Source organism: Gopherus evgoodei, chromosome 9 (assembly GCF_007399415.2).
Source record: "Gopherus evgoodei ecotype Sinaloan lineage chromosome 9, rGopEvg1_v1.p, whole genome shotgun sequence".
In the NCBI taxonomy this organism is placed as follows: domain Eukaryota; kingdom Metazoa; phylum Chordata; order Testudines; family Testudinidae; genus Gopherus; species Gopherus evgoodei.
In genome coordinates this window covers 88,935,763-88,954,127 of record NC_044330.1, presented here as the reverse complement: position 1 = coordinate 88,954,127, position 18,365 = coordinate 88,935,763, and the positions used below count along the sequence as shown (strand labels likewise).

Here is an 18,365-nt window from a genome sequence, read left to right as displayed (position 1 = left end):
ATTTCAACACCAAGCATTGTCATGTGGGTGCCCATGGAGAAGGAAATGTTGTCAGTAAAAATGAAGACTGCAAAACCTTTAACTTTAATTTAAGATACATGCAGCTTTGTTCCATCCATTATTTTCTCCTCCATTTGCTTTTATTTCACTTTTTGATTGAGATAACATTATCTCATTACCTGGCATCTGTATTCCTAGCAAGGACAATAGCACCTAAATATGTTAGTTACCTGCCACGTTCTCTCTTTTATTTGCTTAATTAATAAATTAGGGGTTTTTAGGTTAGTGACTGTGACTTTTTAAAAATAGTGATAATTTTTAACACAGCTCCATAGGACTTTAATATTCAGGACTTTGAATAAAACAGTTTGCAACTAATGAGGTCATTTAAATATTTTAGTTATTATAAAAGTGTGAAAGTAATATAGAATATGAGTGCTTTATGATATGATGATAAGAATATGATCATATAGAATGAATGTCCAAAGCATGGCCTGTTGGTCAAATCCAGCGCATGGAACCCAGAAATGTGGCATTTTAATACAGAAGTGTGGAGACTACATATCCCAATACATGTATCTTGCCATTTTGAAAAAGGTGGCCTCCTACAGGGACTATTGGTGGTATGGTAGTGAAACTGCTTCTGGAGTTTTAGATTGAAACATGCAATTTGGACTCAAATACTTTCCAACTCATAAAATCCAACAGGGAGGCTCTACCTCATCACTAAAGGAGATTATCATAGCCTCCCGTCAGGGGTAGGGTACAAGCATCTTTTAAAGAAGCAATTATTTGGCACATTTCGTTCTATTTAGGTTCTGTACTGCATCGGTCATTGTGGAATCTGGGCATACTGTACGGGTGCATTCAATGATTTGACTATCTGTTGCATGAGGTTGTTTTTCCATTACCTTTCCTATCAGGAAAACGGCATTTGTTTTTTGTTTTAATTTATTTTAGTTTTGTTTATATACGAAGTGCTTTGAGCTCTATTGTGAAAGTCAGGTCAAAGAAATATGACTTGCACATGCTCAACAAAAATATTCTGTAGCACTATTACAGATAAAAATATTTAACAAGTGACCTTGATTTCATGGTACTTTTTCATTTAAACAGGATACAATTCTGGCAGAATTGCTTCAGATCCACAAAGAACATATAGTGGGCTATCATGAACATGATTCCCTCCTAGACCATAAAGAGGAAGAAGAATTGACCGAAGAAGAAAGGAAAGCAGCTTGGGCAGAGTATGAAGCTGAAAAAAAGGTAAAGATGTCGGCAGTAACTTAAAGTGGGTGTCAGGTGTGTGAAAGTAACCTTCAGTTTAAAAAAAGAAATTGATTGTTCTGTGAGTATAATGAATCTTTGTGGAAATAGCTCTATTATAGGCTTGAAAATGGGCTTCTGAATAATAGTATATAAATGGTAATTTTAAATATCACCTCTATAAAAGCTAACCAGACTATGAAAAGATGGATGCTGTTTTGGTGGTGGACTTTTGTATGTATTTGCTTCAAGATATTTTTACTTAGTGTTTGTTACTTTTTTATTAATAATTAGCTTTGTAGTTTTCACATTTTATATTATACATCCAACTGACATTCTTTATGATACTTCATTTTGAAAATTTATGGAAAATCTCTACCTTTGAGTTTTTTAATGGAAAAATGGGCATCTGGTTTCAAAACAAGCCCTCCTCTGCCTTTCCCTAACCCCAGAAAATATTATCCAGTTGAGGCATAAATAAATACTGGAATTGGCCTGAGAGTTTGCAGTTTATTCATTGCCAAGGTCCTAGATTCTTAAACTAGAGACAGTTCTTTTCGATCTAGTAATTCCTGGGCTGTTATAATAATAATAATAAAAAAAAAAAAGTGAGAGAAGGAAATTGAGTGCATAACAAGAATTTTATAAAACTGTCAAAAAGGGAGGTACCCACTGATGGTCAGGTAACTACTTTGGTTTGAATTATGGACAGAAAGACAAAGTTTTAGTGGGAATGGTCATTGCAGTAAGTAGAATGAACTTTCTAGTGTTTAAGAGAGTAAAATATCTTTTCTTAAAATATGCTTATAAATTTGTGACTTAGTTCAAAAGTGTTGAAAATAATTGCATTTCACTTAACCCACTGGGAGAACAGAGAAAATTGAAACTAGCTTCCATTATCATACTGTACAAGGAGAATAAGAACTTAAGTATTGATTTGTTTGGTGTAAATAGGAGTATTGTTGCTAGAGTATTCCTCTAAAGGACGTAAAGGCAGCAGAAGTGAAAAATGCCTGAAAGTTTGAAAGATGTTGCACCTGGTGATCAGATCTGATAACTAATCTACTTTCTCTTTTGAATTCACAAAATGTGAAGTATGGAAAGTTGCTGAAGATTTTAAGTGAGCATCTTACTCAGTTTAGAGAGAATTTCAGGAGTTCACAGATATGTAGAGTAGCTGGAGATTTTTGGTAGCAATGTAATTTATCTGAGGGAACCTAAGTACTGTGTTAGATATGACACTAAAACATCTGGATGGCTCCAAGTGGAGATAAAAGTTTAACAGTCATGGATATGCAATTGTGTAGGGCCAGAAAAGACCATGAACTCATGCCTTGAACTTTATCGTTTGTCATCTGTTTTCAGTCTTTTTTTTTTTTTTTTAAATGTCTTGTCCTGAGGACAAAAGTTCTCACAAAAGAACACCATACCCAGTCTGCGTAGGGGACTATGGTCAGAGGAAAATGTCCTCCCCAAAAGGGATTAAAACCCCTTAATTTACTATATTTCGTGTGTCTTTCAAACTTAATTTTGAACAGGACCTAGAACAAAAATACCCAAGAAACCCTTTCATTCACACCTGGGGAAAAGGAGGGAGAAAGGCTTCTGAACAATTCTTTTACTGTTAGAAGTGCCTTTTTCCAGTTTTATCATCTTATATAGTGCATAAGACCTCATGACATTTATTTTAAAAACGTGTAAGGTAGTACCATTTCCATTAGACAAAACAACCTGCTTGAAGGATACAAGAAATCATGCATCAGTACAACCCTGTGCAGTGTACAGCTCCTGTCTGGGAGCTTGCAAGCTGCTTGTATACACTAGCGTGACCTGGGACAGTTGCCATTGACCGTAGTGCCCACCCCTACTGACTGCCATGCCAGAGTTGCTGCCAGCGTGGGACACTGGCTCCTGGGAGCGGCAGCCCAACATGTTGCTACTTTTGCCAGTGTGGTTCCCAGTAGAGCCCTTCTGCTCTGCGGATACTGATTTGTAGCCACACATATAAATTTTGTATCCATGAAGGGCTCTATGCATGGGGCTTAGAATCTAAGGACTGGAATGATCAAGCAATTGACAATCTATTTTCTCTATTTGTTTTCAAATGTGAAGTCCTGCAAAATTTTGATTTTTGGAAGATTGTTGAGTAATTCCTACCAGAATTTTGAGAATTCTGTGTTCATTTGTATTTCATATGAATTCTATAGGAAAAAGACCTTTTTCAATTTAAAAAAAATTAGGCTATGTGTGAATTACAGTATATGAGAATCCTTAACAAACACAGGGTGATTTATGGCAAAGCTGAAAGTGCTATTAATACACCTGGCTAGTTACCAACTCCTAATGTTACTAATTCACATTGCCACTATTCTAAATACTTAAATCATACCCTTCATAAAATAGAGTAACAGTTTATATACATATAGATTCTGAAAGAAGCATCCTCAGAGTTTCATAGACTCTAGGACTGGAAGGGACCTCGAGAGGTCATCGAGTCCAGTCCCCTGCCCTCATGGCAGGACCAAATACTGTCTAGACCATCCCTGATAGACATTTATCTAACCTACTCTTAAATGTCTCCAGAGATGGAGATTCTACAACCTCCCTAGGTAATTTATTCCAGTGTTTAACTACCCTGACAGTTAGGAACTTTTTCCTAATGTCCAACCTAAATCTCCCTTGCTGCAGTTTAAGCCCATTGCTTCGTGTTCTATCATTAGAGGCTAAGGTGAACAAGTTTTCTCCCTCCTCCTGATGATACCCTTTTAGATACCTGAAAACTGCTATCATGTATCCTCTCAGTCTTCTCTTTTCCAAACTAAATAAACCCAATTCTTTCAGCCTTCCTTCATGTTCTCAAGACCTTTAATCATTCTTGTTGCTCTTCTCTGGACCCTCTCCAATTTCTCCACATCTTTCTTGAAATGCGGTGCCCAGAACTGGACACAATACTCCAGCTGAGGCCTAACCAGCGCAGAGTAGAGCAGAAGAATGACTTCTCGTGTCTTGTTTACAACACACCTGTTAATGCATCCCAGAATCACATTTGCTTTTTTTGCAGCAGTATCACACTGCTGACTCATACTTAGCTTGTGGTCCACTATGACCCCTAGATCTCTTTCTGCCATACTCCTTCCTAGACAGTCTCTTCCCATTCTGTATGTGTGAAACTGATTGTTCCTTCCTAAGTGGAGCACTTTGCATTTGTCTTTATTGAACTTCATCCAGTTTATCTCAAACCATTTCTCCAATTTGTCCAGATCATTTTGAATTTTGACCCTGTCCTTCAGAGCAGTTGCAATCCCTCCCAGTTTGGTATCGTCTGCAAACTTAATAAGCATCAGAGGGGTAGCCATGTTAGTCTGGATCTGTAAAAGCAGCAAAGAGTCCTGTGGCACCTTATAGACTAACAGACGTTTTGGAGCATGAGCTTTCGTGGGTGAATACCCACTTCGTCAGATGCATGTAGTGGAAATTTCCAGGGGCAGGTATATATATGCAGGCAAGCTAGAGATAATGAGGTAGTTCAATCAGGGAGGATGAGGCCCTGTTCTAGCAGTTGAGGTGTGAAAACCAAGGGAGGAGAAACTGGTTTTGTAATTGGCAAGCCATTCACAGTCTTTGTTTAATCCTGACCTGATGGTGTCAAATTTGCAGATGAACTGAAGCTCAGCAGTTCCTCTTTGAAGTCTGGTCCTGAAGTTTTTTAGCTGCAGGATAGCCACCTTAAAATCTGCTCTAGTGTGGCCAGGGAGGTTGAAGTGTTCTCCAACAGGTTTTTGTATATTGCCATTCCTAATATCTGATTTGTGTCCATTTATCCTTTTCCGTAGCAACTGTCCAGTTTGGCCGATGTACATAGCAGAGGGGCATTGCTGGCATATGATGGCGTATATTATATTGGTGGACGTGCAGGTGAATGAACCAGTGATGGTGTGGCTGATCTGGTTAGGTCCTGTGATGGTGTCGCTGGTGTAGATATGTAGGCAGAGTTGGCATCGAGGTTTGCTGCATGGATTGGTTCCTGAGCTAGAGTTACTATGATGCGGTGTGCAGTTACAGGTGAGAATATGTTTCAGGTTGGCAGGTTATCTGTGGGCGAGGACTGGCCTGCCACTCAAGGCCTATGAAAGTGTGGGATCATTGTCCAGGATGGGTTGTAAGTCCCTGATGGAGAGATTTTAGTTGGAGATGTTTTAGTTGGGGACTGTATGTGATGGCCAGTGGAGTCCTGTTGGTTTCTTTCTTGGGTTTGACTTGCAGTAGGAGGCTTCTGGGTACACGTCTGGCTCTGTTGATCTGTTTCCATATTTCCTCTTGGGGGTATTGTAGTTTTGAGAATGCTTGGTGGAGATTTTGTAGGTGTTGGTCTCTGTCTGAGGAGTTAGAGCAGATGCGGTTGTACCTCAGTTCTTGGCTGTAGACAATGGATCGTGTGATGTGCCTGGGATGGAAGCTGGAGGCATGAAGGTAGGCATAGCGGTCGGTAGGTTTTCGGTATAGGGTGGTGGTAATGTGACCATCACTTATTTGCACCGTGGTGTCTAGGAAGTGGACCTCCCATGTAGATTGGTCCAGGCTGAGGTTGATGGTGGGGTGGAAGCTGTTGAAATCGTGGTGGAATTTTTCCAGAGACTCCTTCCCATGGGTCCAGATGATAAAGATGTCATCAATGTAGCGTAAGTAGAGAAGGGGCGTGAGTGGACGAGAGCTGAAGAAGCATTGTTCCAGGTCGGCCATAAAAACATTGGCATATTGTGGGGCCATGTGGGTGCCCATAGCTGTGCCACTGATGTGGAGATATATATTGTAATCAAATTTGAAATAGTTGTGTGTGAGGATAAAGGCACAGAGCTCAGCAGCCAGTTGTGCTGTAGCATCGTCAGGGATACTGTTCCTGACAGCTTGTATTCCATCTGTGTGTGGGATGTTTGTGTAGAGATTCTCTACATCCATGGTGGCTAGGATGGTGTTTTCTGGAAGGTCACCAATGCATTGTAGTTTTCTCAGGAAATCAGTGGTGTCACGGAGATAGCTGGGAGTGCTGGTGGCATAGAGTCTGAGTAGAGAGTCCACATATCCAGACAGTCCTTCAGTGAGAGTGCCAATGCCCGAAATGATGGGGCGTCCAGGATTTCCGGGTTTGTGGATCTTGGGTAGTAGATAGAATAACCCGTGGTCGGGGCTCTAAGCTTATGCTGATTTGTTCCGGTGTTAGAGTAGAGAGTGTCCTGAGTAGATGGTGCAGTTTCTTAGTGTATTCCTCAGTGGGATCTGAGGGAAGTGGCCTGTAGAATTTGGTGTTGGAGAGTTGTCTGGCAGCCTCCTTTTGGTAGTCAGACCTGTTCATGATGACAACAGCACCTCCTTTGTCAGCCTTTTTGATGATAATGTCTGGGTGGTTTCTGGGGCTGTGGATGGCATTGCGTTCTGCAGGACTTAAGTTATGAGGCAAGCGATGTTGTTTTTCCACAATTTCTGCCTGTGCACTTCGGCGGAAGCATTCAATGTAGAGATCCAGACTGTCATTTCGACCCTCAGGAAGAGTCCATGTGGAGTTCTTCTTCTTGTGCTGTTGGTGGGAGGGTACCTGTGTATCAGTGCGCTGTTCAGTGTTGTCCTGAAAGTATTCTTTGAGTCGGAGATGGCGGAAGTAGGCTTCCAGATCGCCGCAGAACTGTATCATGTTGGTGGGGATGGCAGGGCAGAAAGAGAGTCCCCGAGATAGGACAGACTTAATAAGCGTACTTTCTATGCCAACATCTAAGTCGTTGATGAAGATATTGAACAGAGCCGGTCCCAAAACAGACCCCTGTGGAACCCCACTTGTTATACCTTTCCAGCAGGAGCCATTAATAACTACTCTCTGAATACGGTTATCCAGCCAATTATGCACCCACCTTATAGTAGCCCCATCTAAATTGTATTTGCCTAGTTTATCGATAAGGATATCATGTGAGACCGTATCAAACGCCTTACTAAATTCTAGGTATACCACATCCACCGCTTCTCCCTTATCCACAAGACTCGTTATCCTATCAAAGAAAGCTATCAAATTGGTTTGACACGGTTTGTTCTTTACAAATCCATGCTGGCTATTCCCTATCACCTTACTGCCTTCCAAGTGTTAGCAGAGTTGTCAAACTTCATTATATCAATACCAGATTATGAAATGTGTGAGAAAGTTAACCACTTCAGATCAGACTGTGATTAAGAGAAAAAGAATAATACCTATTCAGGATTGATTCTTCGATATCGAAGATAAAATTATGTAGGGTTGATTTATGGAGACCTAGTTGTTTCCAAAGACGTAGCTTTATTACCTGTCTGGCATAGTTGCTTTTTTAACAATCCCAAAAGAAAGAATTTAGTGTATTGGTGTTTGTAATTCAAATTTATTTAAAACAAAAGTATTCGTCTTTGCTTTTTGCAGAAGGTGGGATTATTCTTTTAAAGAACAATGGTGGTTACACTAAGCCTATTTAGGCATTGGTGTCCCTACATTTTGGAAATACAAGTTTGCCAGAATATACTAATGGCTTTGTGCAACCAGGCATGCCTATCAGTTGCTTGGTGGTATAATTTGTTTGAACATTTTTGGGAATTATTTTTCAGCTTCAATAACTTTTGTGATCTAATTGATGTTTTTGACTTTTATTTCAACAGTGGACTTGTGTATTTGAGAATTATTTTTTGCAAGGGGTCTTGTATTTCTTTCTTCCAATGAATAAAACTCTGCATACTGCATTTCTATCAAGTCAGGCTACCCCTGTTCAGCTGGTTTTCCTATCACTAGACAATCTGAGGACATTGTTAGGATTTTCTTCTCTTACTGTGTTTATACCAGTTAATTATAGATGAACTAGACCCAAATCTCAAGACAAGTACTGAGGCTTCTCTGAGTGGTTGGAAACTTAATCATTTTGATTTCACTCTTTGGAAAGAATTTTCAATATGCTCAGATGGTTACAGTTTGAAGGGTTAAAACTTTATCTATAAGATCCTTGGTTTCTCTTGTAGGGTGTATTTTGTTTGTGTGTGTTCAATTCTTTCCTAGAACTGACAGCAGTGGCATGCTGTAGAACTTGGTTTTAGCTACTATGAATATTCCTAAGTACAATTTTTGTTTTTAAGGGTCTGACCATGCGCTTCAACATGCCAGCTGGGACTAATATGCCCCCTATCAATTTCAACTCTCAGACTCCATATATTCCATTCAATTTGGGAGCATTATCAGCAATGAGTAACCAACAGCTAGAGGTAGGTAGTGAAATCCAAATGACACAGTGTATCGACATTGCTTTGAGCATGTCTCAGCTATTCTAATTAAGTTACAAATCAGTAATTACTGAATTTTTTTAACATCCTGATAGTTAATGCCTTCTAATTGAGTGTCACATTTTTTAAAAGTGTGCATAATCTACTAATCTACTGATTTGTGTGCATATTGAAATGCTTATACCAACAGTGTATTCTGATTATAGGAAGCTGGTCACTGTAGCAGATGTATGATATTAGGCATGTACTAGTATAATTTAAAACAAGAAGTAATGTTGAACAGTCATAGTGAGTGTGAATGTGACAATTGTAATAATTTTACAATGCCAACTACAAAAAGTTTGTTAGATGTAAAATTTTGTCACTTGGGTTTAACACTGTTTTGATAATCTAAAAAGCACCGAGTGAGCAGATTATTTTCAGTTGACTTATTTGTATTTTCTGTTCATTTACTTGCCTCCAAAGTCTAATCGTGTGTGAATTTATTTCCATCCTATTACCCAACTTGTGTAAAAAAGTTTCAAATGTAGTTACATAAATTGGAGATGGAGAAAAGCATTTCTAAATGTGTTAACTTAATCTCTTGCTTTGCACCTATCTTTTATAATTCATTGTCTGCTGTTCTCTCAGGACCTCATTAATCAAGGAAGAGAAAAAGTTGTGGAAGCAACCAACAGTGTAACTGCAGTGAGAATTCAGCCCCTGGAAGATATAATTTCAACTATAGTAAGTAAAATACATATTAATCCAAATTTGGTCAGGAGCTGGAAAAATGTTAATAAGCAGTGTCAGGCAAAGTAGTGACTACTGATTGTAAATAGTCATCCACTTAATTGTCATATTATATTATATATAAAGCAGTATTTTAATTAGTGCTGATTTCTGTTACCACAGCTTGTATTAACAGCTAATTAATGATGAACTGGGGTAATAGCACCTGCATGCATAGTAGAATCTTGTACTGCCAACGATTTGGTCCATAGCTGCATGTAAGTATTATTTACCATACAGTGAAAATGCTGGCTCCTTGCACATGAGACTGATAGGCTCAGCTGTGTGGTTTTTTCCCCGTTTTCTTCTCATACCATTTCCCCTTTTAAAATAAAATCTAAGAAAGCATGTTTTTTATTGGCAATATAAAGATCTAATAACTTCTGGTTATAGTTATAAAACTGTACTTCCCCAGAATATTTACTGGGAATGGGGCTATCGTTCAGTGTCAACTATATTAATCCAGCTCTGAAAAAATTACGAGAACTTGATTACCCTTACTTTTCTATCAGGGTGACTAATAAAATGTATTTTTTTTCCTTTTCAGTGGAAGGAAAATCTGACCCTGACAGAGACCCAAGTACAGGCCTTGGCCCTAAGCAGACAGGCAAGCCAGGAGCTTGATGTTAAGCGCCGAGAAGCCATCTACAATGATGTCTTGACAAAACAACAGATGGTAAGAATTCTGAATGCCTTTTAGATGGTTATATTTATTTGGATTGGGGTGTGTGAGTGACACCAACCTGGACTAGCACATGATATTACACATGTTTTTGTAGAATGCCAGCTTCTTATCAGTCCCTTGGGCCCAGTAATTACCAACAGTGTGCTTTGCTCCTCCGCACCAGAAAGCGCTGGGTCATACAATGTTTTGGACTAGCATTGTTCATTAGGGAGACATCCTGTAAAGTAGATTGCAAAATACAGTCTCCCGAATTCTACTAATAATTCATGTATTTGAAGGGCTTGAAGACTAAGTGGCTTAAAGAAAACCAAATACCTAACTGGCAATAGGTATGTCGCATACAGTGGCTTTTACACCAGACCCAGTCTCCTGAAAGATGTTAACTTTCTAATCGTATATAGGAACTTTGCATCTCTTTAGTGTGATTCAGTTTACAGCATTTTAGTTCTATGGGAAAACAGATCCAAAGCACTCCGCCATGCATTGAATCTGCCTTAAAACAACTCTGAAGCCAAAATAATCCATGCCAATGCTATCTGTCTGAATCCTTTCTCATCACCCTTTCCTGGTGTGTTCCTTTACCACTGACAGGCTTTGTACTGGCACTAAGGAATTATCTTATGCAGAATGCACATAACTTAAAACCACACAATGCATTAATACTTTCTGAGTAATCCTGAGAAATCTGAAACTTTCCCAGTAGGTGCTACTCCAACTGGAAGTGTTTTCTCCTTTGGTGTTTGTCACTAAATGTTTATTTGCCCATCAACTTGTAGGATTTTCAAAGGGGTGATAAATGGTACCTGACAACAAATGCTGTAACTAATACATGGGAGTAATTTCACAGTATAGTGCATATCACCATGGCAACTAACATAAATGCTGCCTGCAATACAATAGGCAAGTCATTAGGAGAACTTAGTCCTAAATGGTGTTACTAACTGGTTTCTACAGTTATCAGCTTGTGAATGCCATCACGTTAGTGATGGTGATAACAATAATGCTTTTTTCTTCAGCCATGGTACCCCTAACAAATTGATTTTTAACTCTAAACTTGATACTTGCTGCATTAAGACAGGTCATGCACTTGTAACAGCTCCACTTTCCCTCCACACAGTTAATCAGTTGTGTTCAGCGGATACTTATGAACAGAAGACTACAGCAGCAGTACAATCAGCAGCAGCAGCAGCAAATGTCTTATCAACAAGCAGCAATGAGTCATCTCATGATGCCAAAGCCTCCAAATTTAATCATGAATCCTTCCACCTACCAGCAGATAGATATCAGAGGAATGTATCAGGCAGTCTCTGGTGGTATGCAGCCACCACCATTGCAGCGTGCACCACCCCCAATGAGAGGCAAAAATCCAGGACCTTCCCAAGGGAAATAAATGTGATTTTGCACTAAATGGATTGTTAAAATCAGAGAGAGAACTTTTTTATTTTTTTAGGAATCAATGGCTTAACAGAACTCAACTGCATAAATAGTTTGGATCCCTTAAATGCCATGTTCCATATTAATGTTTCAACTGTGTTTTTAAATAGGATGTAACATTTTTCCCTCTCGTGTCAGTGTTGTTGCCTAGAATCTTCTTACATGTGTTGAATACAGGAGATATCAAATTGTTTTCAGTGAAAACAAGCCTTTCCATAATAGTCGCAGCTCCATTGGTTTACTGTCTAAAGTCCTATTCTTGTTTTTAGTAGCCATAAAACCATCATCAAACATGAGAAACTTAGGAAAGACTACAGATCTGTATGTTTCAGTATGCCATATATAAAATGTACATGGCTGAGTTCTTGATTAGAGTTGATTCCTCAAATTATGGAATACTTTTCTAGTTACCCATTTCTTGAAATTAGTGAGTGTGATAAGACAGAGAAATGATCTAGTTTCTTTTTGACTGAAGTCTGGACTCATGCTATATCATCTGTGCGGAATAAAACAGGAACTGAAAATTCTCTTGAGACAAAATTGAGTGCAATATTCTTAAATACTACGGCTCTGAAACTTTGTCATGCAGTTATATAGAAACTGTGTGTACAGCCTTAAATTGTGACTTGAGAAGAGAACTTTTCTTCTCCAGTCTTCTGCAACTTTTTATTTTCAGTTTCATGTGATGAAATAACTGGTAAATTCAAATTTACAGCTTTGTATCCTTCACACATTATTTCACTGTTTATTGACTCTGATACAAAGCACATTTCTGTTAACTCCTTGATGCTGGTGCTAATGTCTCTTCCCATTGCTGGCAATGGGATAGGGACCAAAAGAATCAAATTACTGGTATTTTGGAGGTTATGATAGTGGTGATTCTTAGGGTTACTCCCTGTTTTATAAACAACATCAGAGTGGCAGAACCATTGCCGACTTTAAATTCATACAATGAATGAACGTGCTTTAACAATTTCCAGTGTTGCCAGAATTGTGAAATAAATCTCCTTGTATAGATAAGGATCTCTTCATACCATGCTCTTCTCCTTACCCCTTCTTCCATTTTTGTAAGAAAATAAGTTAGTACAAAAAGACCTTGTTCCTTTGATTTTTTTTTAATTTTTTAATTTTTATTTAAATCTAGACCAAGGTATGTTTCTAATTGATTACATGTCATTAACACCTACGTTCCCAACATTTTAATGGGTAGTAGCACATTTTCTGTGCTTATGATGATCCATTTACACACACACATGACTTTTCTTTCCATATAGTTTGTCTGATACTATTTTTAAAGGAAAACGTTTTTAGAATGTGGGAGACAAATGACAGAAATATTTGAGGTGATACTGCATCAGGTATTGAAAACAGCTAGAAAATTGTTGATAAACGAAAGCTGGCTGGAGGGATTTGCTGTAGCTATCACTATACTCGCATGACTTGCTGACATCAGCTAGAAGTGTTTTGGTTTCTTGAATCACTCGTGAAGGACTTCTTTGAGTATTAATGTCCTCAAAAGAGATGTGTTTCCACATACAAATGCTGTGAGATACTTCCTGTGAGGATTGAATTTTGGTTTGTGATGTGACTAGAATTTGTTAGATCTGCTGCAAAACCAGCTAACAAAATTGTTGGTTTGGATTTTTTCTGTTACAAGACATTGCAAGAAAACCCTTTACATTCTAAGCCTTTGCCAGCTCCGTAATCAGATTTATTTAATTTGCTGGAGAGGGGAGCCAAAAAAGGTGCATTCACTTTAGAAGAAGTTAAAAAAAAAACTAGACTTTGTGAGACAAGCATTTGAATGCAAATGTACTCTGGACAACTGTCACTGATATTCCTGCATGTCGTGAATAAGACAAATATGTTCTACCACACCTGGGAATTTTCAGTGGAGTTCTACGATAACTTGCTCAAAGACTTAAATGTGGAAGTTTTAGGCAACATTTAAAGGCACATTTTTCTACTGTGGACAGTACTATGGATAACAGAAGACTAATGCATAAGAAGATTAATCAAAGAAAAGAAGCATTGAAATAAAACTTGGACCACTTTGTATACATGTTCCTCACTTGACATTTTAGCTGCATAATGTGTGTATAACATGAAGCTTTAACAAATATTTAAAGACAGAACATTACATCAATAAGGTAATAAAAGGCTCATTTTTATATTTGTTTTAGATGTTTTAACTAGTTGAAATGGCTTAAGATGACGAATAAAAATGTTGCTTGTAATACAGTTTTGCCTGCTAAATTCTCCACATTTTGTAACCTGTTTATTCCTTTGGATGTAAAGCGTTTTTGCTTAGTATTGTGATATTGTATATGTTTTGTCCCAGTTGTATAGTAATGTTTCAGTCCATCAACCAGCTTTGGCTGCTGAAATCATACAGCTGTGAAGACTTGCCTTTGTTTCTGTTAGACGGCTTTTCAGTTCTGTATTAAATATCTTAAGTACTGTAGAAAAGATGTCACCTCTTCCTATAAGGCTGTTTTGTAATATATATAAGGACTGGGAATGTGTTTTTAAAGAGAAGAAGCATTCGAGTATGACAATATACTATCTGTGTTTTCACCATTCAAAGTGCTGTTTAGTAGTTGAAACTTAAACTATTTAATATCTCATTTAATAAAGTGACCAAAATGCATAAACACGTATGGTGCTGCGTTTTTAACATGCCGTTAGATCCACATTGGTTACAATGCGTGAAGAATTTGTCGTTTGAGAAATAAACTGATGGTTGTGAGTGGAGCCGTTAACTGACATCTCTCGGGTATAAACTCTGTTTTCACATTTTTAGTTCAGGATTCAAGAAAAATACTTATAGGGGACCCAAGAGAGAGTTCCAGAGGTATTAGCTTCTACATAAATAGCCCCTGCCTGTGGAGATTCTCCAGAGATTCATGTGCACTCAGGATCTGTGCAGTGCCAGATGACCACCACCCTGGTCAGTTCCACAGGTGTTGGAAGAGAAAAATACTGCAACTTCTTTTTGTGATGCATCATCTAGAAGAACCTCTGCAAATGGATCTATCACAGCTTCCTGGGATTTTGATCTGAGTGCAAGAGCTCTCTTTTGCCCAACAATCAGATAAACTAAATTGTAATATAAAAAGACATTGTTCAAACTGAGTTTGGGGTTAAGGGTAGCAGATGCTAAGAGGTGCTGAGCGCCTGAAACTCACTGACTTCATGGGATCTGCAGGTTCCTGAACCCTCCTTAGCATTAGGCCTCTAAGTTTGGTATTCAAAGTTGTAATTTTTTTAATATTTGGTTTAATGACTGCAAATATAGTCATGTTTTATTACATACCAACTATTAAATACTAAGTTATCCATGTGACTTTAATCAAAGGCCAATCCAATCACAATTACCACTTATTACAGCAAAGAATCACACAATATGTATCTTAAGTTTCTTCTGACTCTTGTCTATACGTGTTAACAGCACAGCAGGTAGAAGCCTGTGTCTGCTGTGCCTAGCATATTGATCTGCTGATGCTTGTTGCATGTTTGGTAATTTTGGGGGGATGTAATTAAGAAATATGAGACTCTTAAATCTTACATTAAGCCAGCCCTGCAAATTTTATATGCAAACTTACCAACACAGGCACAAAATCTACTTGCCTCACCCTCTTCCCTCCAAGATGGAGGAAAAAAAGTGTAACCTTTCAAAATCAGTTACTTGCTGTAGGTGAGTAAAACTTTGGAAGGCTGTGCTATACGTACTGTAAGAATTACTCCTTAAAACTCCTTCACCATCATCACTGCAAAACAAAACTAAAGCTGTCGGTGTGCTGAGACTACGTGCCTATCATGCAAATCAGTATTGCCTCATCGTTTCCTTGTACTCCATCATCTGCACGTATCCATGGCTCTCTCTTGGGGTCTATTTAGATTGTAAATCCTTTTGTTCTGTGTGTGTTAAGTGCCGAGCACAATGGTGTCCTGGTCCATAACTGGGACTCTTAGGTGCTATGATAATAAGTATTCATATGAGAGAGAAGTTGAGTTAGGTAATATCTTTTATTGAACCGACTTCTGTTGGTGAGAGAGACAAGCTTTCGAGCCACACACATCTATACTTCAGGTCTGGGAAAGCAACTCCCAGCCTGCAGCAAAATGCAAGGTGAAACAGATTGTTTAGCTTAAGTTATTAGTTGGTCCAATAAAAGACATTACTTCACCCACCTTGTCTCTAATATCCTGGAGCCGACACAGTCACATGCATATAAGTATTTACATGGTCCTCATTATCCCCATTCTTCTGCTCATGATATATCCTGTGACCTCAGTAGTTCCACTCTCCTTGGAGTTGACCTCTCGACATCAGGATTAATTTATTACTAAACTGTACTGAAGCAGATCAGACTTGGAGTTGAAATAATTGCAATACCATGCATAGATTTTTTCCTCTTTCCTATTCTTTTTTCTTCACCCAGGACCACCTTAGCCGTTACTACTTGTGCCTGCAGAAGAGTCAGTCAGTACGGTTAGACCAAATCACCTAATGTAATGAGTTTAAAATCTCCAGATAGCTATACAGTGAAAAGTCCAGCCCTTCAGTGAGTATCAGAGAAGGGGGAAGTCAGCTGTTTTTCAAAGTGGGGCTAAAATGCAAATCTAGAATTAAGAATTCTGGAGAAATAAGCAGTTGTATTGGGGTGATGTGCAGCTCTCTACTGAAAGGAACCAGGACCTTTCTACTGCACAGGTTAGAGTTGGAAGGCAGATTTTTCTGGAGCCCAGGAAGCAGATCTGTATTCTCTGGGTGCTATGGAGCCAAGTATCTGAATCCACTGGCTGACATCCCCTATGAAGCTGAAGGAGAACAGCAACAGGGGCTACTGTGATGCAAGGTTGGCTCTTCCATTGCTCCCTAACCTACAGGGAAGAGCCCTTTGAAATGCAGCTCCCTTTGAACCAAGTCAAGCTAAAATTGGTGCAGAAGAGCGGGTGGTCTTGTGATTAGGGAACTGAATTGGAATTGTTACTTCCTATGTGACTGAACAAGTACTTTAATCTCTCTGTGCCTTCACTTGCTCCTGTAAGTGTAAAATCCTAATAGCATGGTACTATAATATTTTCCTAATTGCTGTGCTTTACATGCAAAATAGCATTAGTTGGGGGAGGCACTTGATACTAAAGCTCTCTTTGGCAGGAATAAAACCTTTAAGGTTTATCTGTAGTACCTGTAACTGGCCAGGTGGGTTTCCTCAGGACTTTGCTCAAATGAAGCAGTGAGAAAGGGGCCCCCATCCGATGACATGCACCCAGCTGCCTTACTTTAGAGATATTTTAAGATGAGAACTTTAAACTTTCAACATAAGGAAATAATATCAACAACCCAAATATACGTTCAGTTATTCTTTCACTAATTCAAAACAAGCTTCAAATTGAAGCATTACAAACATTATTTCCTGTGGAACAGGAGTTACACAGCACCCTTGTAACTTGTCTGTCAGTGCAATTAGTGTGTGGAATTTTCATTATGGAAATTATATGACTCTAGGAAAACCATTTCACCCATCGCCTGTCATGCTGCTCTACTTTACTGATTTCACAATCCATCTGCAGTTCTTGTCAAAAAGACTACAAGCTATAGGAACTACTGACACAATGTAAAATACTAGCATTTCCACCACATTTACAAGTGTAAAAGGTACATTTTATTACACGTTTCACAAATGAGCCTGACTCTGACTTCTGATATAGGTGCTGAGACTAAGACGTTTCAGTGATGACTCGGAGAATAAAGGTAAATAAACATTTTATTTCAAACACTGGATTAAATTCCTTCATGTCTAGCTCATTCAGGTAAAGCTCTTTTAATCTTTACCTTGCCACTTGAAGTCTGCTGTCTGCAGCGGTGGTTGCATTGCGTACACTCAGCTGCAAGGACGGAAATGTTTGGGAGAGCGGGATACTGTTGGAAGGAACTGGCAAGATTGTCAAGGGGAAATGATACTAGGTAAAAAAAAACCTGTGCGCATCAGACAGAGCTGTGTTAACAATCTCATACACATGAAGTGGCTGATCTGACCAGCCTTATTTTGGTAAAACTACCATGGGAATTGAGTAAGGATGGTGGGCTAAGACCTACAGGAGTTTGTGGTTCCCGGAGCTATTCATACAGCTCCTTAAATGCAAAACTGAAAAACAACGCTGAAAGATGAGATTGCAAGCCAAACATTTTTTAAAGCAACAGGTCTTGATTTTCTTTTACATATGGACATTTAAGTGGCTTAGTATCTCAGCCGTTATTAGCACTTTGTATTTAAAGTGCAGGTGTACGCTACAAAGTGCCCATGTGAAAATGGCACGTGTTCAACAGACCTGCTCCCTACGTGTATTAAGAGTCAAACTTGCTGCTGTCAATGTCAGCATATCAATTGGGCTGTTAGTCCTGTAGAGGCCATAGAACTGAAGAGAAAGGGAGCTGGAATCTTGAGCTTTATCAGCATAATTGTTCATTAAGTTACACTCTATCAATTGAGGGTATGATGCTGCACAGGTGTTATCAAGGGCTTAGAAGACACTGGGCATTTTGAACTGTAAAACTTTTATCAATGATAGTGGGGGTGGAGGACAAGAGAGAGACCAACTTAATTTTCCAGAGCTCAAGCTGAATTTGCAGGTCTAGCAGATAGAAAACTACCTTTTAGCTCCTGAGTCAATATGTTCATCTCTTCTCAGTGCAGCATTTAATCATAGTTAAATGCTAAATCAGAGTCTTAACGTGAAGACTGAGCACATTTGACATGGAATCAATGGGACAAAATTAACAAAGCATCCCATAAGGTGGTTTTCACAGAGGGCACCCTTCAGAGTTGGTGCTGATTCAGGAAAGCTTGTCAGAATAGCATGTGTCCCAGTGCTTCCCAGAATTAGGGCCTTTTAGCAGTAGCAATGAAGGTTGACTGGGAAG

The 18,365-nt window shown here is 38.8% G+C and overlaps 1 protein-coding gene across 5 annotated transcripts in view; it reads left to right on the top strand.

The window, feature by feature from the left end:
• Nucleotides 1-11,489, top strand: part of ATRX (ATRX chromatin remodeler) — a 146,602-nt gene extending 135,113 nt beyond the window's left edge. For all 5 annotated transcript variants that reach the window (XM_030575146.1, XM_030575149.1, XM_030575148.1 and 2 more), the window contains 5 exons: nucleotides 1,117-1,266; nucleotides 8,401-8,526; nucleotides 9,175-9,270; nucleotides 9,863-9,991; nucleotides 11,118-11,489. In XM_030575146.1, coding sequence (XP_030431006.1) covers nucleotides 1,117-1,266; nucleotides 8,401-8,526; nucleotides 9,175-9,270; nucleotides 9,863-9,991; nucleotides 11,118-11,390 — 774 coding nt within the window. In that variant the 3' untranslated portion in view covers nucleotides 11,391-11,489. The remainder of the gene's footprint in view (nucleotides 1-1,116; nucleotides 1,267-8,400; nucleotides 8,527-9,174; nucleotides 9,271-9,862; nucleotides 9,992-11,117) is intronic.
• The last annotated feature ends 6,876 nt before the right edge of the window (nucleotides 11,490-18,365 follow it).